Source organism: Cavia porcellus, unplaced genomic scaffold (genome assembly GCF_034190915.1).
Source record: "Cavia porcellus strain 051 isolate PalLab524CR breed Dunkin Hartley unplaced genomic scaffold, mCavPor4.1 scaffold_8, whole genome shotgun sequence".
NCBI lineage: Eukaryota > Metazoa > Chordata > Mammalia > Rodentia > Caviidae > Cavia > Cavia porcellus.
The window spans coordinates 94,274,341-94,296,532 of record NW_026947491.1 but is presented as its reverse complement, the minus strand read 5'-3'; the positions used below and the strand labels follow the sequence as shown (position 1 = coordinate 94,296,532).

General features: G+C 61.3%; 1 protein-coding gene and 1 long non-coding RNA gene across 6 annotated transcripts in view; both read left to right on the top strand.

Annotated features, from left to right (window-relative positions):
- Positions 1–22,192, top strand: part of Syn3 (synapsin III) — a 288,914-nt gene that overhangs the window by 233,064 nt on the left and 33,658 nt on the right. For all 5 annotated transcript variants that reach the window (XM_023561243.2, XM_063255545.1, XM_005000137.4 and 2 more), the window contains exon 7: positions 20,650–20,712. In XM_023561243.2, the coding sequence (XP_023417011.1) occupies positions 20,650–20,712 (63 nt within the window). The remainder of the gene's footprint in view (positions 1–20,649; positions 20,713–22,192) is intronic.
- On the top strand, positions 6,381–7,098 carry LOC134477435 (uncharacterized). Its single transcript, XR_010049520.1, has 2 exons — positions 6,381–6,498; positions 6,885–7,098. It is a non-coding gene; the product is annotated as an uncharacterized LOC134477435 (long non-coding RNA).

The following is a 22,192-nucleotide window of genomic DNA, read 5'->3' as shown; positions in this document are numbered from 1 at the left end:
TGCCTGAGGCCTGACCTTTATGAAACAAGCCCTGTGGGTCAGAAGCCCGCTCCCAACTTCTCCACCTGGTCGGGTTCCCCTTCCAGTTTCTCATTCCCACAAGGCTCAGTGACACACTCAGGAGAAGTTTCCAAAGTAAACTTCAAGTTATTATTTGACCCAACCACTCAGTTCTGCGGCCCAGCCTTGTCTACTGATGTGACCGCCGTCCCTATTTAGACTGAGGTTTTGTGACTTCAGCCCTCACCAGGGCTTCCCCGTCCTGCCGCCCCTGCCTGAGTCACCCCGTGATGTCAGGGTCTTGGGTAGCGAGGCCGCTGGTATGGTCTCGGGGGTGGCTCCGGACAGGGCTGGCCTCAGACCCCGCCGTGAACTGAGTCACGCACGTCCCCCGCCCACCACTGTTCCGTGACATCATAGAGCTAACGGGACAGGGCCTAAAACATAATCATCCCTTTGGTGGTCGGTTTTGAGTTTCTTAGGAATACATGTTTGCACTGCGTGACCCCGATGTTTGTCGTGGGGCTCAGTACGAGGTGGGACCATGTGAATCCTGCCTTTCTCGTCCTTGCCACACTTTCCCTCCTTCCGAATCTCGGACCCTTTTCCATTTTCTTCATTTTCAGCTCTTTTCTTCCCCATCCTCTTTCCCTCCTTCCACCCCTCACCCCTCATTCATTTGAAAATGATCGCCCCACTTCCTGCGGAGCTGACTTCTAGTTTGTTCCTGATCTGTACATCGGCAGATTTTTTAGCTTCTCATATAAGAGAAACAGTGTGCCCCTCTGTGTGTGCCTGACCTGCCTCACCGTGTCGTGGTCTCAAGGTGCGTCTGTTACCAAGTGCTCAGGTTTAGCGTCACAGCACAAGTCACCACCCTGCCCCGGGTCCTTTGCTTTGCATCTGCTGGACACAGGACTGAGCCGCTGTGAGCTGCGCGGCTACGAACACCCATGTGCGTGGACCCGGCCATACGACGCCTTTGGATCTGTTGGGAAGATGCCTAGCAGGGAAAAACCTGGGTCGAAGGAGACTTCTAGCTTCCTTTGAGGACTCTGTACTTGATTTTCCTTGTGGTCATGCCAGTTTACAGTGCCACCATCAACGGAGAAGCTTCCTTTTCCCGTATAACCCACTGGCGTTTGTCATTATTTGATTTCTTGATGTCGGACACCTCTTTGGAGGGAGGCGGAATCTAGCACTTTTTAATCTGCCTCTCTCCAGTGATGCTGTCTGTCTCTCTAATCTGTCTCTCTCCAGAGGTGTTGAACAGTTCCTAAAGAACAATCGCTTCGCTCTCATAGCTGCAAATGGGACCAGCCGGTGCAGGCCCAGCCCTGCGGCTGTGGGCGCCCTCGCGGCATGGCGGCTGGAGTCGTAGAAGGTGGTGCCCGACGACCTGCTTACCTCAGCCCTGTGCCTCCCCTTGGGCCAAGCAAGGGACGTAGCTAAGCCACACATCTGTGCCAGGCAGCGGGTCCCCCAGGCTGAGGAAGTGACCAATTCACAGTCATTGTCGGTGTTGTGACAGTGAAATCCTCAACACTCAGATTGTGAGTAAGAAAGTTTGCTTAGCTCGCAGTCCAAGAGGTCACAGAGCATGGCAAGGCACCCGTGTCTGGGGACAGCGCACAGCAGACAGCGTCCGCTGCGGAGCACGTGTGGAAATGAAAGCGGACGGGAGACCACCCGCGTTACGGCTTCTCCCTCCACACAGCAAATCCAGATCCGGAGGCGGACAGTGTCCACTCCGAGGGGCACACTGAGACCCAGCAGCCTCTCCAGGTCCCACCTCTCCGGCACATCTGGCCGCAGCAGCCGCTGGACAGCGGATCGCTGCCAACGGGCGCAGAGTTGGAGCGGCACTGCCTGCCGGGGACGGTGGGGGACTCTGTTTCCTCATTCCGAGTGCTCCCCAGAGACTGGCCCTCTGTCCACTCCATGCCCATGCAGGCTCCCGTGAGAACAGGGAGTCCATAACACCCAGCCATGATTGACCGGTCCCTGCTGGACGTTTGTGGAGTGAGAGGGAAGGGGAGCCATGCCCTGGTGCTCACGGGCTCCAGGCTCAACTGTTCTCCGTGTGTGTGTCTCGTTTAATCCTGTAGCCACCCCTGGAGTCGGGAACCGTCCCATTTTCCTGTGGGGAAACTGAGGCTCTGAGAGGTTAATGTACCTGCCGAGGTCTCAGAGCTGACGGGCTGCACGGACTGCACCTCCCACGCAGACACTTGTGCCAAGGCCCTGCTGCTTCCGTGAGAGCCCCAGAGGCAGGGTCTTCCTGGGACAGAGCCTCACTTCCGTGCTTCCCAGGCCACAGCCCTACAGCTCCATGTGTCCTGCACCCTCACTCCTAGAATTCATCTCACTAGGGTCGCACCTTACATCTTCTCCATTCTAACTTGAATAACTGTCACAAAAGAAGCTCTGCAAGAATACTGTAAATGGGAGACGAGTAGCTTGTGCCATGAGCGAAAGAACGTAAGCATAAAAAGACCCACAGGAACGGAGCACTTTATTAAGTTCGCAGGGACACTGCTTGCCCCCCTAAGCTCCCAGATCCCAGAGGGCGTTAGGAATTTGTGGGTGTCGAGCAGGCATTCGGGGTATGTGGCACCAATCTCGGCCTGTCCTTCATGGCATCGACAGGCTAGGGAACAGCATCTCACCTGGTGCTTCAGGGTATTTAATACCCAGTTCACCATAATTCATCTCAGGGCCACAAGGGCCTCTGTCTCTGCCTCATCTGCTATGGCCTTGGAGGAGGCACCCGAGCAGGCTCAGGGAAAGACCCCAAGGAGCTCTGGAGGGTCCATTGGTGCCACCCTGCTCCCCCGGATTTGCACCGTGGAGAGGCATCCAGACAGCATGTTCTGAGCCCAAAGGCCAGCGCTCCAGGGTACAGGTGATGGTGGAGAGGTGAACCCAGGCCTGCTCTGCCCGGTGCCCGAGGCCCATGTGCTCATGGTCCCACCCCATTCTGTGGTGCTATTTGGAGATCCCAAGGCCTTTGAGAGGTGACGTCCAGTGAGAGGAGCTGAGTCACTGGGCGAGCCCTTGAAGGGACACAGGGACCGGCCGTCCTGCCTCCTCACTTCCCGGCCATCCTGAGGTGAACGGTTTCCCTGCCATGCGCCTTCACCCTGCTGGACGACTTCTCCCCGGGCCCAGGTGAACGGAAACCGTGAACCAAGATAAATCATCCTTCTGCAAAGTGACCATCTTAGTATTTTATCACAGTAATGGAAAGCGAATCACACACACACAAAACAGGTGACCACAGCCCCAAGCCTGGGCGGACCCAAGCTGACCCAGGCCCGGAAGCTTCCCTTGCGTCCCACAGCCGACCAGAGTGGAGCTGCAGGGGAAGCAGCCCTGTCCTCCGCCCTGGCTGCCCATTATCCATGCCGAAGCGCTCACCTGGGCGCCCTCTAGCGGCAGAACGGGCCTCTGCCCCTGGGTGCGGGGCCTGGAGGCCCCATCTGCACTCCACTGGTACTCACAGGGCTGGAGCGGTGGAGGGCTTCAGAGCCATCACAGTCAGGCGTTAGTCTGTACTGAGACTGCCACACCTGGCAAACAACCTCACGAAGCAGAAGTATCTGGGTTCCATCTGCTTCAGTGTGGTGGTGCCAATCTTCACTGCCACCTTGGTTGGATGGAGAGACGCCGACCCACTTCCGGGCACATCTGTAAAGGGGTCCCTGAGATAACTGCCCTGTGGGGTGGCACACGGAGGGGGACTCACCCAGAATGTGGATGGCACTGTCACGAAGAGGGACCCGATGGGACAAAAATGGAAGGAGGAGGACTCCCCAGTGCAGAGTCGGAACAAGGGAGCCCCGTGATTGAACTGAACCCTTCCGGTCCACGAACCACGGTGAACCTCTGCTCCTTTAGGCTGACGCTCTCAGGCGATTCGTCACAGTGACAGAAAGCTGACGAATACAAGGGCCAGGCACGTGCAGCTCGACTTGCCATTCCCTCCGCTCTGCCTGGTGCTGTGGCAAACTTCTGAAGCTTGACCTGTTCCAGCAGTGTCCTTGTGGTGTCCCTACGGCTCTGTCCTTCCAGGGCACATGGGACTCCTGCTTCTGCTCTCACACCTCACTCAGAGCCTGAGGTGCTGCCGGAGCCTGGCTCCCTGTGTGCTACAGCGTCACTGCGTGGAAACATGTGTGGGTCCCTGCAGTGACTGCGGCCCCCAGAAGCTGCATGGCCTCTGCCACTGCCCAGGCTCACTGCCGGTGCAGGGCCCGCTTCGTGGATTCACCTCAACTCCCAGCGCCCAGACAAGCTCTCTCTGCCCCTCGTCACCTCCCACCTCAGGGCTGCCGGGTGGGAACTGCTGGGGCTTCCAGAGCATTCGAACTTTCAGATCCCTTGAGCCGGGCGTGGTGGCTCACGCCTGTCATCCCAGCACTCGGAGGCTGAGGTGGGAAGATCGTTGCAAGTTCAAGACCAGCCTGGGCTACAAAGTGAACTCAAGGACAGCTGGACCTGCATATCGAGACCCCGTCTCAAAAAAAGACAAAAGAAAAACCCTTTCAGATTCCAAGCTGGAGAGAGGAGATCTGCCCTGTCCTGGAGTGGAGGAGACCTTGGTACTCTCGGGGGCTCTGAGGAGAGAGGAGCTCCAGAGACAGATGTGGCCCAGCAGGGTGGGGACCACCACCCGCCCCTCGGGATGCCAGCAGCCTCATGAGCACCCCAAGCCACAAAGACACACGGCGGCCTTTCTCTGCCATACCAGGGCCCCGAGCTATGCAGCAGCCATTCTCTGGGGCCATTCTCTGAGGTCCCTAGCAGTGGTGTCCTCAATTTTCTAAGAAAAATGTTCTGGGGAAGGCAGGCCTCATCAGAATGCTCACCTGCACCCCCAGACCCTCTGTCCTCCTCCCCTCCCTCCCTCACCTCTCTCTCCCTGCTCCTGGGCCTCATCTCCCGAGGGGGTGCAGCGGAAGGTGCAGCACCCAGGGATTCCTGGAGGAGTCCAAGCCGGCCTCCTGGCCGCTCTCCCCTTTCCGGGGAGGAAAGTCACAGGGCCACAGCCCGGAGCCCCGTGCAGCCTGCCAGGGGGAGGCGGCGGCCCTGGGCGGGCCAGGATTTCTTCACTTCCTGGCAGCTCCGCTACACAAGCGTATTTGTCTAGCAGGGAAAGGAATGTCGCGGACGACTCTGGCGCTGGCGGTGAGGGAAAACAAAAATAATCTATCTGCGGGCGTTTGCTGTTTCCTGTGTGCACGTGTGTGTGCGTGCCTGCACGTGTGTGCATGTGCAAGTGTGTGTATGAGGTATGCAAGACGTGTGGTGCATGTGTGTGTGCACACGTGTGTGTGCTTAGGTGTGTGCGTGCTCATGCGTGTGTTCACCAGCCCACTGCAGGCTCTAGGGGGTTCCCTGGACTCCGGGCTGCCAAGCCTGCCCAGCACTGGTGCCCAGTGGGACTCACTCTCCAGGGGCCTTTGAGGCATCGGCCCCTCCGCCCTCCTGCCCTATCACCTGGGCCTGTCCTGAGCCCAGTCCCTGCCGGATCTCGTCAGCTGGGCCCCCAGAGTGCTGTAAGGGAGGGTCACAGGGGACCTTTGTCCCCTCCTGTCACCCGGGAGGAGGCCGAGCTGACATCAGGTTAGGACCACAGAAAACCCAGCGGCACTTTGAAATCCAGGTGTTGGATCTCACCCCGCTCCTCCTCCTCCGTCCGTCTCCTTCCTCCTACTCGGGACCCGTCCCGCTCCCATCCCCAGTGTCTGGGATTTCACAGAGAGTGAGAGTACAGCGGGGGAAGAGCGCCCCTGAGGGATGACTCCCCTCAGGCTGCTGTGCAAACCGACCGGCCAGGCAGGAGGGTTTGTGGTCCTTGCCTTGGGAGGTGTAAAGTGTGTGCACATTTAGTCACACTCACAATGGCTCTGAGTGTAAGACAAGAGTCATTCTTAGGTAGATTAAAAAGCACACGGCTTAGCTGGGCCCCGAGGTGCACACCTGTAATCCTAGCCCTTGGGAAGCTGAGGCAGGAGATCATGAGTGCACGGCCAACCTGGGTACCTTAGAGCCAGTTACAAGACAGGGCACATAAGCGGCCCAGGCTGGTCAGCTACTGGGAGGCACCTTGTGCACTTCGGATGGGGCTGTGCCACACTGGCTTGTGTTTTGTTCTCTTCTGGAAGCTGCCGGGAATTTCTTCTCAAGGCAGGTGCTGGAGGCGGGTCTCCCGTCTCTGGAGGCCAGGGACAGACACTCCGCAGCCTTACAAAGCTTTCTCCAACAAGGGGTCCCCACATCTTCAGAGGCCTCGTTTGGGTTTCCTAAGAATGCGTCGAGTTCATGTGCCAGAGTCCGATTCGCAGGCAGGCACAGCTGCACCCCTCAGCCTGGCTAGCACGTCCACTCGCCCCGGAAGGAAACCGAAGTCCACCCAGCAGCCACCCGTGGTCCCCGGCCAGCCTCTGATTTTCAGCCTGCAGACTCGCCTGCCTCTGGCAGTTAATGTAGAGGGTAGGTGGCCCACAGCCCTGAAGGAGCACAGAGACTCAGTCTCCAGTGTGGGCAGGGCAGGCAGCTCGGGGCCTGTGGGTGCCATGGAGCGGGGCGGTGGGCAGAGGCTCCAGGCAGGGCGCAGCAGGGCAGGGGGCAGAGGGCAGAGGAGGGCTGCGCACCGGGGCTGCAGGAATCTGGCAGGATGAGAGAGGAAAGCAGGCTGAGGGCGGAATGGGAAGGAGGTCACTCGAAACCACACCAAGCAGGGTCCAGGGAGGCACTGGACCACAGGATCTGACATCAGTGCTGGCCAAGGAGAGAGTTCAGCGGGGACACCAGAGAAGCGCAGGGCGCCCAGTGAGGAGGCCGTATGGACTGCAGCCGCAGTGTCCATCCCCTTGTAGGAGGAGCTGTGCGTCCGGTCACAGACACCGAGCCAGAGCCCGGCGTGCACCTGCCCCTCTTCCCGCCATCTAAACTCAGAACTGTGCCAGGCGCCCCGAAATCCTCCTCACACACTGACTTTGATACCCGGGGGGTCTGTACTTCAAATATTTGGTGCCAATGTCTGCAGAGAAAGTGAAGCCGTTGATTGATCCAGCACCACCTATAAATAAACATCTCCCGAGCTCATCGGCACAGGAAATGTGATCCTTTCATCACCAGTGTCTACTGAGCCCCAAGGACGTGACGAACACGGTACCAGATTCTGACGGTGGAACACAAAGAGAGGCTGCTGGCTCCATGGCTGGGTGGATGAATGGATGGATCCAGATAAGAGATGGTCACACAGAAAGACAGATGATAGATACAGCAAGATGGATGCCAGGCACGATGGTACAGGCCTGTAATCCCAGCACTTGGGAGGCTGAGGCAGGAGGATCGCTGGGAGTTCGGGACCAGCCTGGGTTACAAAGTGAGCCTAAGGCCAGCCCGGACTGCACAGTGAGACCCTGTCTCAAGAAGACAAAAAAAAAAAAAAAAAAGATGGATGGATGGATATAAGACATAGGTAGATCAATAGATTAACAGATAGATGATAGAGGTGGACAGCAGACAGACAGATGATGGATGAATGGAGGAGAAATAGAAAGACAGAGCAAATAGGTAGGTAAGGAATAATAGATGCTAGGCAGATAGGTGACAGATAAGATGATAGATGATTGATAGATCGATGGACGGGGATAACAGAAGACCCACGGAGAGATAGCACACATGAAGAACAACCTGGGTGTTCCCCTTAGACCCATCTTTGGCAGGGTGGGAAGGCGGAGGGGGCAGGGAGCCCCCAGGAGCACAGGGCCATTCCCGGGTAAACAGCGGGCAGCGAAGGGACGGCGTCCCGGCCATGGCCACCTGTGGCGTCTGCTCACTTAGGGTTTCCTAACAAGCTGCAGACAGACGCTGTGGTGGCCAGAGCTAGAGACCCAGGCCGAGCTGTGCCGGGGGACTGGGCAGCAGCCCTCATGGCCTCAGAACCCCGCCTTATCTGTCCCTGCTGCCCGCCGGCGCCTGGCACCCTGGCAGCAGGGCCCGGCCCACGGCTATCTCGCTTGCTTTCACAGCGAGCGCATCCGAGAGCCAAGAGCAAATTCCTGGCCTCGTGGGATATCCACTCCCTGCCGCTGCTGACGGGAAGAGTCTGGAGACGGCTTTGGAGAGGCGCCGGAGCCTGGTTACCCGGGTTACCCAGGTCACTGGTCCTCGGGGCCTGTCTTCATGGACAGAGCTGAAATCCTGCTGGGCGTGGGGACACAGCCCTATAATCCCGCTATTTGGGAGGTGGAGGCAGGAAAGAATGCACACTTGGAAATTCAGTGAGGACACTGCGTGGAACCTTCTAGAAACATGGCTGCCACCAAGGGCAATGGGCAAGGCGGAGAGCTCCCTGCTCTCTTTTCGGGGAGCTTGGAGAAGCTGGGTCCTGCCCCCAGCCTGGGCCAGCAGGCTGAGGAGTGGGTCACCGGAACGGGGTTACATGTCTGAGTTTATAGGTAGAGCAGCATCTCCAGGGAGGGACCCGTGGGTGACCTGGTGCCTTCCATGCTCGTCCCACAAGACGGGGCGTCAGGTGTCTCCGGCTGTCCCTGTGTCTCTGTCCTTCTCTGGGCAGGGAGCACCCCATGTCAGAAGCTGTGAGCATGTGTGGGGTCCCCACGTCAGCTCCAGGTGTCGCCCCGCCAGCCCGGGCACCGGGTGTGCAGCAGCTGTGCTGGGTGCGGACGTGGACAGGCGGAGCGCAGGGCCAGTGTCCACCATCTCTGCCCCTGACTGTCTCCACCCCATGGCCTCCTGACTCTCTTCGCACACAAAGCTTCAAACATCATGCCCTTCCTGTCCCCAGTGTCCAGGAAGCCCGCACCCCAGCCACCACCCTCTTCTGTGGCCAGCCAGATGGATAGGGCTCGGGGGCAGTGGGGAGCCCTGCACCCCAACTCCTCGGGTGCCAAGGTCCTGGGGTGCATGAGGCTCTCCTTTCCAGGCTCCTTCCAGAGGCAGGGTTGATCCTGCATAGACTCCTCAGGGCTCACACAGGAAGGAGGTGGCCGGCTCTCAGGAGCAAGGGGCAGCCCCTGCCCAGCTTCCACTGAGGGCCTGAAGCTCCCGCTCCCCACGGCCAGAGTCACGAGGGCAGCTGAGCTGATGCTGACCTGCTGCTGGCAGAGACCGTGGGACCCTAAGCAGCGAGCCCTCTGCAGCCCCTGTGGCCCCGCAGGAAGCAGTGTCCTTGTGGTTCTGGAGGGTACCAACGAGGTCCAGTCACAGCCACACTCTGGCATAGAAACGGTCACCTCCCAGCCAGGCCCAGGAACCTCATCCTCCTGGGACCCGGCCGATCTGGCAGAAACCGACCCGCTCAGTGTCAGTTCTCTGCCCAGCACTGCCCTGGGCCAGACACGGCCAGAGCGCTCCAGGGGTTGTGTCCATCATCCCTGCCGCTGGGCCCTGGGGCTCCTCTGACCCAGGCCAGCTCACAGGGCACCCATGGCCCCTGCTCCCGCTCTCTCTGCATCCCGGGGGTGACATCCAAGCAGTGTCCCTGGGCTGCCCATTACTCCTCCCCATTGCTCCTCCCATTCTGCTCCTCCCTCCTCCCTGTCTGCACTGGAGGAGTGTCCAGCTCCCACTAGGTCGGTGACCACCTCTGCCTCCCCTTGCCTGGGTCTGGCCACACACAGACTCTTCCCACCCAGCCTCCCTCTCTGTCCACCCTGACCCTGGCCAACTCTGGTGCCTAGGGACCAGGGTCTCCCCCGAGGCCACACTGCCATCCTCTGAGCCCGCATTAGCCCTGGCCAGCACCCGTGAGCCCTGTCTCTTCCATAATCCTGTAGTCCTCAGTACCCACTGCAAGGGTCCAGGAAGTCTCCCCTGTTTAGTGGTCAAGATGCCCAACTTCCGGGGCAGGCTGGACAGCAGGGTGGGGAGCAGTGTGGGACACCCGGAAACCCAGGCAGATGAACACTGGACACCCCCTTGCCCAGAAGGCCTGAGCCAGGGAGGAGGACAAGGGCAGCTAACTCGGCCATCAACTCTGTGCAGACAGCCCCTACCCAGACAGCCCTGGGCCAGCAGCTGACCATGCCAACCCAGGGGAAGGGACTGAGGGGACACTTGGAACCGTCCACGTGCCTCAGCTCTGAAGGTGCTGCCCTGTCTGCAGAGACACCACACACAGGCGCCCCCAGCCATGGCTGGGGGAAAGAGCACCTTCGTGAAATCTCCCACTTTGGAAAGGTTGGTGGCACTTTTAAAGTTACAAAGCCGGGCATAGTGGCACCTGTAATCTCAGCACTCAGGAGGCTGAGGCAGGAGAACCACATGAAGTTAGACAGCCTGGGCTGCGTAATGAGACACTGTCTAAAAAATAAATAAAAAGTTACAGATAGAGCTCACCTGCAGTGAAGTGTGTTGGGCCCCCTCTGCCCAGGGATCCTCCCAGGTCCAGTCCAGCTCACGAGGGCAGGGCCTGGGGTCCACCCAACCAGGGAAAATGTTGGCGGCCTGGAAACCCATCGCAGTGCTGACAGGTGGCAGCAGGGTAGAAGGTGAAGGTGATCTGGGTTTTGGCCCGTCTGGGGCACTGGAACCCAGGGGATGGCTGCTGGTCCCCAAGGCACTGTCCTGCTGCAGGCCCTGAGCTCCAGCTTCCCCTCTGCACCAGGACTGGACCTCGATCGCAGTGCCCAGGCCGGAGGGGATTCTGCACAGCAGGGCCAGCACCCGGGAGCCAGGGAGTGAGTCTTGCTCGGCGCCACCTGCCAAAGGCCAGCCGAGTCCGCAGAACCACCGACCTGGAGTGACGCCATCCACAGGGTGATACGGTGTCCACTCCCTGGAGGAGCTGGGTGAAGGGGCCCAGGGGAGATATTGGGGTGGCTGGGGTGCAGGGAGGCCCCGACTGTCAAGGAAAATATTTCCGGGTTTAGTGGCCTAGCGGATCCAGGCAGGGGCTGCATCTTCTGGCCCCAGCTCACTGCCCTCCTGCACAGAGGCAGAGAGGGTGCCACAGGGGACCAGAAAGTGACCTCCCAGCCCTGGGACCCTGTCCCTGCTAGGGCTGGAAATTTAGCTTAGTGGCACAGTGCCTGCCTGGCAAGTGTGAGGTCCTGAGTTGGATTCTTGGTACTCAAAAAAAATCCTTGAAAGAAGAACCAGGGATGTAGCTCAGTGGTGTAAGTACCTGCCTGGCAAGCTCAAGGGCCGGAGTTCGAGTCCCAGTACCAAAAAATATGTCACCAGCATTCCCAGACAGGAAGTTCTGTGGAGGTGAGCTTGTTCTCTGCCATCAGCTATCGGTGACTATGAAGGCCCTGCCCTGGGGACACAGGTGCCCTCCCAGCCCCCCGGCCCCGGACTGCACCTCCTGAGGAGGTCACAGCCCCTTCCTGTGCCTCAGTTTCCTCTGCTCCTCCAGCATGAGAGCAATGCACACTGCTCCGAGATTGTAAGAAACAGCAGCCTGGGGCCTCTCCCTGCAAGACTCGAGGGGTCCCCTGTGTGGAGGAGGACGCTTCGGGGCAGCTCCTGCAGGACCCTGGCGTGGTGGCCGGCAAGCAGCCAGGTCCGGCCTTTGGCCCTGCGCTCTGCCCCTCCCTCCTGGCTCCGCGCTCCGGGCACGCTAAGCAGAGTGTGGCTGAGGAAAAGCACATTCTCGCTGCCCTTCCCCAGGCCACCTCGGGGCCACCCCTCGGCCACCAGGGACGGAAGCAGCCACACTGTCTCCTGGTGACCCAGGTGGCCTCTGTGCCCCAAGAGGAATTTCCTCCTCCTGTACCCTCCTCCTTCCCCCGCTCCCCCAGCGCCCTGTCCTCAGGGATGAGGCTGGAGAAAAGTGCCAGCGGGGACTTTTCCACTGAGGCAGGAGGAGGAAGTGCAAAGGGCCACCAAGCCGAGACGTTGGGGCGGGGACAGAGCAGGGGACACCGGCCACTCTGGGTGGGGCCTCTGGGTCCCCAGGACAGCCAGCTGCTCTTCCAAGCTATTTACGAAGCTGGACTAATCCGGACCGTAGGCAAACACGGCGCTGTGCGGGCCCCACTGGACCATCCGCCCCAGGCCGAGCCCGGGAGCCCAGGATGGGCAGCGGAGCGCGGCTGAGTCTGGCATGCAGGGGCATGCCCCTCTCCTGGGCAGCCAGGAGAGGACAGCCACACAGTGGGGGTGGGACACTGCTGAGCTGCTTCTCAGGCTGGCTTGTTCCCGAGTCTCTGAGCCTCAGTTTCCCCAGATCGCAGAGAATACCCTGCAGGTGCACAGGTGGATTCGTGCTGGTGGCAGGAGGGACGTCCTGCAACATCACTCCAAGTCTTCGGGGTCCGCATCAGTGCCCTGGTCTGTGCCCTGGTCTGTGCCCAGCAGTCCTGCCTGGAGCCACCTCCTGCCTGATGGGACAGAGAGCTCAGGATGCCTCGCAGCTCAGTCTGCTCCACGGAAGGGGAAACTGAGGTGCTTGAGGCAGAGACCAGAGCCCGGCACCATTTCTGGTTTGCACCCTGCGATCTCTGCGGCACGCACCTTGGCAGCTGTCACCTGAGTGAGAGGGAAGCGTGGACGTGGCTTGTGCTTGGACCAGGAGGCTGAGAACGAGCCCTGCAGTCCGGTTGGTCGGTTGGTCGTGGTGTGAGCCCCACGGGACTCAGGCCCTGAGGCGTTCTGAGCCCCCGTTTCCTCCCTCCCTCAAGTGCAAGTCCAGCCAGGAAGGGACAGAGTGGTGCCCGTACAGTCGGGAGGACCAGAGCCCCCAGGCCTGGCCCAGCCTGCGAGTTCTGGGTACCGGCTGGGCAGGCTGAGACCGAGTGTCCAGCACCACACCAGGCGGCCTGCAGCTGCAGGGCCCCCGCCAGCCTCACACAGCAGCTCCCGACCCTGTCCATGGAGAGCCCGGCCGTCCCTGCCCTCCGAAGTCCTTCCACTTAGACCCATTAGACTGTAGACTGAGGCTGGGGAAGGCAGTGTGGGTACTGGACCTGCCCCCGCAGTTTCCAGGCCGGCCGGACTCCTGTGTCCCTGGAGCCTCTTACAGAGGTCGGCTCAGCGCGCTGTTCTCGCAGTGGGCCCTGTGCCGCAGAGACCCGGTCCCGGGCCCCTTTCCGCCTGCCAGGCCTGGGCCAGGCGTCCACGGCTGTGCTGTGCAGGCTGGGCGGTGACTCAGGGCCTTGGCAGCCGCTCGTCCTGCTCTGCAGCCTCTGAACATTCCGTCCACGGGGCTCTTGGCAGGACGCACATGTCCACGGGCAGCGCGAGCACTGCCCTCCGCCTCGCCTGATTCAAAAGCATCCAAGGCTGTTTATAGACAGGGACAGCGCACGCCCATAGGAAGGAGGAGGCTGAGGGAGAGCGGAGATGGCGATGGCTCCTCCCAGGCTTCTCTCCAGAGGACAGCAGGGCCTGGAGCAGGCTCAGGGTCCGAGGAAATGCTTGTCCTCCAAGGAGCCTGGCCAGGTGTGGCGGCACCGGGCAGTCATCCCAGCACCCAGGAGGCTGAGGCAGGAGGATCCCTGCAAGTTCAAGGCCAGCCTGGGCTGCATGATGAGAAAAAAAAAACAAAAGCTTTTAAATAGAAGGAGTGAGGGACAGAGCGGCCGCCCTCAGGGGAGCCGTGTCCCGCAGGTCCTGTTACAGCTTTTACTTAGCAGGGCCCGCCCTGCACCTTGGCGGCCCCTGGTGACTTCATTCACTAACTCACCCGCTCATTCCCCGAGGTGAGCGCCGGACCTTCCCACACGCCGCCCCCACCCAGGGGCTGCCCACTGCCGGTCCACTGGGGAGGCCACGCCAGGTGACCACGGCAGGCACTCACAGGGTGAAAGTGATGTTGGCACTGAATGGGCAGAAGAGCCCTGCCAGGCTCACCCTCCCCATCCGTCGCGCCTGGGCTGGTCCTCCCGCCGGCACTGTCCCCCTCGGCAGAGAGGACTGGCAGGGCGGTGGCTGCAGGCCCGGGCTGAGCTCTCTGTCTTTGCCCAGTCCTTCCACACAGACCCATTTACCAGGGGGTAGACTGAGGCTTGGCAGCCAGTGTTGGTGTTGAAGCCGGCGGAGCACAAGGGGCTCCGCTGACCCCTCTGTACCCTCAGGCGCTCATGACCTGGCTCCACCCGCTCCCCTGGCCCTGTGCCCTCCCCCTGCCCGTCCTCTCCCCGTGATGAGTGCTTCCTCGTGTTGGTTTGGCTTGGGTTTGGGTTTTTTGAGACAAGGTCCTGCTGTGTGGCCCAGGCCCTCCTGCCTCAGCCCCCCAGGGCTGGGGTTCCAGCGGGAAGATGTTTCTGAAGCTTCCAGGAGTGGCGTGTGAGAGAAGCTCCACCACGCGCGGGCAGAGAAGAGGGCGGAAAGCCGGGAGGACCCACGCCGGGGTCCTGAGGTCCAGGTCACCCTCCGCCCGCCTGCTCCCAGGCTGAGGGGAGGCCGAGGCCTGCATGTTTTGATTTGTTTTGTTCTGAGGTTCCAGGTTTGTGGATGGCAAAATTGTTGGTTTGGTTTTAATGTGCGTATTCCATAAACCGATGTTTGAGCACACAGGGACACACGTACGGAGACGGGGTCCACCCTACACACGGAGCCGTGGCCTGCCTGCCCTGCTGGTCCCCGACCCCACAGCTGGCCCCGATGTCCCCCGAAGCCTCCAACCCCACACCAGCCCCTCTCCCTTTCCCTTTGGGTGCGTCCACCTGGAAAGCCTTTTCCTCTGTTTGGTAGACTCTTGTCTGAGCTGCAAAACCCCATGCAGTGTCACCTTGGGCACCACCCTTGCCACCTCGTCCGGCAAAACCCTCTCCAGGTGACCACGTGGGTCTCCGCTTTTTGGCATCTCCACCCAGTTCTCTTGAAAGTTTACCAAGTTGAGACCATCCACTAATGGACCAGCTGCCTCCCCAGCCCGTGAGTCTGTCTGGCCAGGGCCAGGTCCTCTGAGCCCCGGGCCAGTGCAAGAGGCTGTCCTGACCCAGGCACGGGCTGGCTCCACCTCAGCGGCACCCAGCGTCTAATTTAGTTTTGGGTGCCCATCGTGAGGAGGTTGAGACACACGCAGAGGCCAGGCTGGCAGCCCCTGGGACCCTGGGACCGCCGGTACCAGGGCACAGCAGTGACCCAGAGCTGCTGCTGGTGGTAACAGCTGCAACCCCTGAGGATCACGCAGTGCTGAGCACTCTGAGTTTCAGCCATTTGATAAATTCAGTCAACAAACACCAAGCCCTAGTATGTGCCTATTTGCTGGGCAAGGGACCAAACACAGGGATGTGACCTTTCCCACCGAGCAGGAGGCTCGCTCCGGCTGCCTCCCAAGCTTCAGGCTCAGAGACAGCGTGGTCCTGTCCACTTGAGAAGGGGCCATCTCTGAGCTTGAAGCCCAGATCGCGTCCCTGTGACCTGGCGTCATGGACCCAAACTTTACGGCAGCAGGAGTGCCGGCTGCTGGTCCTCGGGGACGAGCGCCTGGCTGTGTCCGGCAGGAAGGGCCCCCGGAGCCGTCCTCTGTCCCCTGCAGCTTCGGAGCCACGGGGCTCTCCCGCCCGCCTGTTCTCTGCCATCGACGTCTCCCTGAACCGGACCAGCAGCGTCACCTGGCGCCCGCGGCCCGAGGCAGGCAGCGTCTGAGCCAGGCATCAGGGCACCTGTGGCACCAAGGCCCTCGGCCTCCCCTTACAGCACACACCTGTGAGCAGGACCGAGGCCGGGTGAGAGTGCTCAGCGCCCAGCCGTCATCGGAAGCCCCAGAAAAGGAAGGGTGACCATCTGTATCAGGGCTGTAGGCAGACAGTGCTCAGGCCACACCATAGACACGGCACAGGCGAGGAGCACAAGGGAGGAGGAGGAGGAGGGAGATAAGGAAGAGGAGAGGGAGGGGGAGGAGGACTGGGAGGAGGAGGAGGACAGGGAGGAGGACAGGGAGGAGGAGGGGGAGGAGAACGGGGAGGAGGAGGACAGGGAGGAGGACAGGGAGGAGGGGGAGGAGCACAGGGAGGAGGGGGAGGAGGAGGGAGATGAGGAAGAGGAGGGGGAGGAGGATAGGGAGGAGGAGGGCAGGGAGGAGGAGGAGGGGGAGGAGGACAGGGAGGAGCACAGGGAGGAGGAGGAGGAGGGGGACAGGAAGGCGGGAGGACCGTTGGGGGACAGTGGCAGGCAGACCGCTACCCTCCTGCTGTTTGTTTCTGACTGTTCCGCTGTCGGGGATACAGGAAGCAGCCCTGCACACTGACCCCCACAACCAGGGCACGGTGGGGTGGGGTGCGCTGGGGCAGACGCCAGCAGAGAGGCATGGCGGGCGTGAGACACACGGTGGGGGCTGTGGCACGCTGGGCCAGGAGCAGGCTCCCCAGAGCTGGACTTTGAGTTAAACAAACCCACAGATATACATGCGCTGGCAGGACAGGGTGACAGCGGGCACCTGGAGGGACAAGAAGGCCAAGATCCTGGCTGAGCATAAGGGGACCAAGGCAGTCTCGGAGGAGGAGGGCACCTGCAAAGGCCCTGTGGCCGGTGGGTGCCAGCGTCCGAGCTGGGGAGGCGGTGGAAAGCCGGGGGGTGGGGGCTGTTCCGAGGTGACCTCTAGATCTGTCACCAGGCAAAAGGACTGGGAGGCTCCAGGCCATCGCCTCCCCCGCCCGTGGTGCTAAGTTTGTGAATGGCTGTCGGGTCTCACCCGGCCAGGGCCCTTCGAGCGGGTCCTTGTCAAGTGTCCCTCACAGTCTCCTCTGGCCGCCCTTCCTGTCATGCTCCTGCCTCAGTTTCCCCCTTCTTCCCCTTCCCATTCCCACTGTGACATGGCTTCCCCACCATCACCATGTCCCTGGGACGAGACAGAGGCAGGGACAGGAATGGGGTGAACCCCACCTCAACTCTGTGCTGGACCCCGGGCCCCCCAGTGCTGCCCACGCCGCCGCGGCAGTGATTCATGGGGCCACTCTGTGACCCTCAGGTCTCAGGCTCTGCCCCTCATCCGTCAGTGGATGGCAGTGACCTGCTGGGAGAGAAACTGAGACAGGGCGGTCAGGCCCGAGCTGTCACCCACTGTCCCTGGGGCCCAGGGATGACCGGCTCTCAGGGTCCCCGCCACCATCCACACACTGGCACCCACAGTCCTGCAGTGCTGCCCAGGTCCTCCAGGACCTGCCAGCCTCCACCCACCTATGCCAGCGTTGTCCAGGGACAGAGGGGCCCAGGGACTGGCAGCACCTGGTGGCCCTGGCAGGTCCGAGCCACCGCCTTGCTGAGTGGCCAGTGTTGGGGGGACCCCACCTCTGCCTCACCAGACGCAGGTCACAGCCCAGCCATGAGCTGCCCTGGTCACACACTCGCATCACAGCAGTGATGGGCCAGGACCAGGCACTTGGGATTCAAACCTCCACCACAGGAGCAGGGGACGCCCCCAGCCTGGGTCTGGCTTCCAGGTCCAGGACTGGGCAGGATCTGGGTCCAGGGCCGCCGATTTGGGCAGAGACTGCTTTGACTCAGCCTCCCCAGGGAGCAGCCAGCAGGACCCTCAGCCTTCGCTTCCTTGGAAAGGGGTCCTCGCTGGGGCACTGCAGCTACAGGCACGGTCACCGCCCACAGCGACACCGAGGGGGCGGCTCTGAGCCGGATGTTAGCTGCGGCCCCCGCAGTTTCTGAGGCTCCCCATTCCTCCCCTGCGGCCCCCGCATCTCCCTCGTCCTTTGATCCTAATGCCTCTGCCCACCTCCCCGGCGCTCTGTGGTTCTTTAGGGCTCAGGACGAGACTTGGCCCAGGTGTCACACAACAAGCAGGCGGAGCCTTGAGCGACAACCGTCACCCTCACAGCAGAGCGTCGTGGAGGGCCCTGAGGGGTGCGGACAGGCGCAGTCAGCGCTGCGTGGCCTGTGCCAGGCGACAGAGTTCCCGAGGTGAAGCCCTGGCTTCGCTTCCACCTTGCGTGGCCCGTTGGTGAAACATCAGTGTCTTCCAGCCCAGGGTCCCCTCAGCGGAAGCGGGCATGGCTGTTAGGAAAAACGGACCGAACGCGGCAGGGATGGGCACGGGGGAGGTCTAGGAGGCAGTTTGCTACCCCGGCGGGCTGACTGGGACCTCTCCCAGAGCCGGAGCCCTGGCCGGCTGGCTCCAGGGCTGTAAAGGGAGGGTGAGCGGAGAGATTCAAGAGCAGATTCGGGGCGTGTGAGGAGGGTCGGGGTCATCATGGTGTCGTGGTCATCGGGGGAGGCTGAACATTTCGGTCCAGTCTCACATCCTGTCACCCATTAAGTTACACGGCGAGCCATCAGTTACACAAGGACAGCGGGGCCTGGGTCACCTCCGGAGGAAGCGCCCTGTCCTCAGCCCGAAGGACACGTCCGCTTGGTCTTGGCGGGCATCCTGGGCAGCCTTTGACTCAAAAGTTTAATTTTTCCCCTTCACGACCACTTGGGGACCAGTTGGCGGTGCCCCCACCCAGCCCTCAGCCAAGGCTGCCAGAGGGCACGCTCCGCATCACGGTGTGCAGACTGCCGGTTAGCGTGGCCAGGCGGTGGGCACGGGCCTGGCAGACACCCAGCTCGGGCGCCTCGGTGGCACGTGCCGGGTGTGAACTGCAGGTGGTGCCCCTCGGGAGCTGAGTGCGGCCGCAGGGCTGAGGTGTGCAGCAGAACTCCCCCAGGGCTGTGGGGCAGAGGATGAGGAGGGGGCCCCGGGGTTCAGGGGGCCCCCGGGCAGCTGGGCAAGGCCCGCCCATCGCCTGCAGCCACTGCCACACACGCAGCCCCCAGGAGACAAATCCGGCCGGCGCCGCGTGTGCTCACGGAGTGGACCAGACTTGAGACAAACAGTGTTTATTAGAAATAAGTAAATAAAAAGCCCTGCCCCCGGGGCACCGAAGCCCTTATAAGTCCGAGAACAAGACACCTTAGTGCTGTGGTGAGCGCGGTCGCTCTGGGAGCCAAGTCAGATATCGATTCCTTTTTAAATGTGTTTGCTGGGGCTGGGGGTTTAGCTCAGCGGCATAAGAGCCTGCCTTGTAAGCAGGTAGTCGTGAGTTCAATCCCTGGTACCGATAAAAAGGAAAAAGACAAAAAAAAAAAATTTAAATGCGTTTGTTTTCAACAGACAGCAGGGAAGAGCGGATTTAGCCTGGTCTGGGGAGTTTTCAATCACAGTCCAGCCCTGACTTGGAAGAACACTGGGGTCTGACGGAGTGGAGGTCGAGACTTTGCCTCTGCCCCTTCCCCACGGCCGACTCCAGCCTCAGTTTCCCTGTCTGTACAATGGGAGCAGAAGCACCTTCCCTGCCGGCTGCGTGAGGCACATGGGCTGGGGTGAGGCCTGGGGTGTGCTGGCCCTTCTGCTGTGGTGACAGCAGCCATGACATGGCAGGGCAGGCAGCAACCCTGGAGGTGCAGAGTGGGGCCGTGGGGTGCCAGGGCCGAAGGGCAGAGCTCAGCCGGTGGGCACCGGGACAGGGTGATGGCCAGGCGATGGCCCTGGCCAGGGCCACAGAGGGGCAGCGTGAGGGAAAATCCAGTGAAGATGCCTGTACAGTGGAAGACACCTCGCCACGAGTCCCCTCAAATCCTCCGTCACCACGACCACTCGCCCGTCCCCGAGGCAGCTGTGGGGTCCCCTTTCCCGAGGGGCCGGCTGCCTCTGCGTCCTGATTCCTGATTCGGCTCACAGCGCTTCCGTCTCCCGGCCTGGCTTTGGAGGGGAGCATGGAGTCCCGGCCAAGCCCAGGGGGGCCAGGGGGTGGGATGCAGCGCCGGGGTCTCAGAGCTTGTGGGGCTGGGGTCACTGCATCTTTGTCCTAGCTGGGAAAGACGCGCGGGAACGGTGGGAAGAGAGTGTCGTGTCGGGAGGGGAGGACTCCGAGGGGACTGGACAGTGTCCTCACTGTGGCTTTTTAACTGAAAATCTCCCGACCTTTTGATCAGGCCTCACGCAGCCTCTGGAGGGAAAGAAAGCCTTTGCGCCCAGGTGACGTAAAATGAACTTCTAGCACCAGAGCAAACACACCCAGGCCACACCCGTGAAATTCACATCGGAGGTGTGAGCCCTGGTCTGGCTTTTCCTCCCCGGGCGGGCGGGCATCTGGGGTCCAGGGCTGTAGATCTCAGAGCCCTGTCCCCACCTGTGCACCCAGCAGATCCTTCTCAGAGGTGACAGCACAGGAGGTGTCCCAGGACAGTGGAAACAATAGGGACCCACACAGACCGTCACGCAGCCAGATGTGGAGGTGCACACCTGGAATCTCAGTACGCTAGAAGGCTGAGGCAGGAGGATCTCAAGTCCAAGCCCACCACTTTTAAGAAATCTCCTATAGAGGCTGGTGAAGGCCTGGCTGCTAACGTTGCAGGAAAGATTGTGAGACAGAACCATGCCAGAAATGACAAGGCTGCCACCCACGGAGCTCGCCTGTGTGGTAACTCACCCCGTCCCTGGGGTGGTGCTACTGTTTCCTCATTTTACAGATGGGGAAACTGAGGCACAGAAGTGCAATGGCTTGTCAGCAATTGCACCACACCAAAGCCTGAGTATGAAAGCAGTTACCTCAGCACACTCTCCCGTCTCTGCAGTCTGCTGGGTGCCCAGGCTGTCTGGTCCAGGCAGGAACTGGGGCGAGGCCACTGCCCGCCCACAGAGCACACCGGGGCCCCTGGTGACACCCGTAGTGTGGGCAGCGTCCCGTCCCGGCAGCCACTAACAGCTTCCTCTGTGTCTTCCAGGTCGCCGCCCCGCACTTCCCCGTGGTGGTCAAGCTGGGACACGCCCACGCGGGCATGGGAAAGGTAGGAGAGACGTCCGCCCTGCAGAGCCGGGGTCACCCAGGCTGGGCCCTGCCCGCTGTGGTTCTGCTGTAAGAGGGAGGGACAGAGGGACAGCACCATGCGGACCGCGCCTTCCGTGTGACCGGCAAGGCTGGCTCCCTCAAAGACACAGCGTGCACGGCCCGTGACAGCAGTCCCTGGAGCAGCCGGGCCCTGCCGCAGAGCAGGTCTGCACCCCAGCCGCTCCTGACTCCCCTGCTCAGGTCGGGGAGGGCAGAACCCTCTGGGGGTTCACTCCGGGGCAGCGTTGAGCGCTCAGCGTCTCCGCTCTGGGTCCTGGTTTGTGCGCTGCTCCCCGAGTCTTCAGCGGCTGGGATGGCCGCGGACAGCACACCTGGCCTCCAAGCCTGTCATCCCGTGTCCCCCCACTAACCCCACACTGGGCCTCAGAGCTCCTGTGGTGCCTGGGTCACCATGGAAGGGCCTGAGCCCCAGCACAGCTGGACACGGGGAGCCCGGGCCAGGACGGCGCCCATGTGTGGCCCAGAGCTCGGGCACCTCTGCCTCCCGCCGCTTCCCGGTCGATCTTTGCCCAAGACGGGGCAGGGACCCTGATGTCCACAGCCACCTGGACACGGACACAGTCAGGGACAGGATTTCCCCCCATCTCGCTCTGCTGGCTGAGCAGGCAGAGGGCAGACCCCACTTTGGACACCAGTGATCCCCGAGGCTAAGACTCTCTGTGTCCTGAGCTGGCCTCTGTGCCAGGTAGGATCCATGCTGTTCCCACCATGCCCCTGCCCCAGCTCTGCCACCCGCCTTCTCTTCTGCCTTTCCGTCTGCTCCAAGGACACTGCCCCTGTGTCCCCCAGCCACAGCCACCGTCAGTACCCACCCACGTGCCAGCATCTCCAGCCGGGCCACCAGGCGTCTGTGGACACTGCCCTGGGACACCTGGGACACCTCCCCTTCCCCCTTCTCTTTCTCGGGTCCCCTGAAGCAGGTCTGGGAGGTGGTGCAGGGTGCGGCCTTAAAGGAAATGCCCTCCAATCCCAAGTGCGGCTGGTGTAAGGTGACCTCAGGAGCAGGCCAGGGCGTGGCTGTGATGGGAAGAGAGTGCCAGGAACAGGAGGAAATCAGGCTCACACGCAACCCTGTAATCCCAGCACTCTGGGAGGCTGAGGCAGGAGGATCAAAGCTTCAAGCTCAGTTGGGCACCTTAGTGACTTAACAAGACCCTGTCTCAAAATAAAAAATAGGAAGCCTGAGAGAGAGAGAGAGAGGTGGGAGGGAAGGGGGAGGAGGGAGAGAGGGAGGGAGGGAGGGAACGCCTGAGGGTGTCGCCAGTGTGAGGCTCTGGGTTCGACTCCAACACTGAAAACAACAAACTCAAGCTCATGAGAAGAAACAAAGGGCGCGGGAAAACTGCATGCAGCTGGGTGAGCCGGAAATGCAAGGGTTCCCACAAGCACGCAGACGAGGTGAGCCCCGTCCCCAGCTC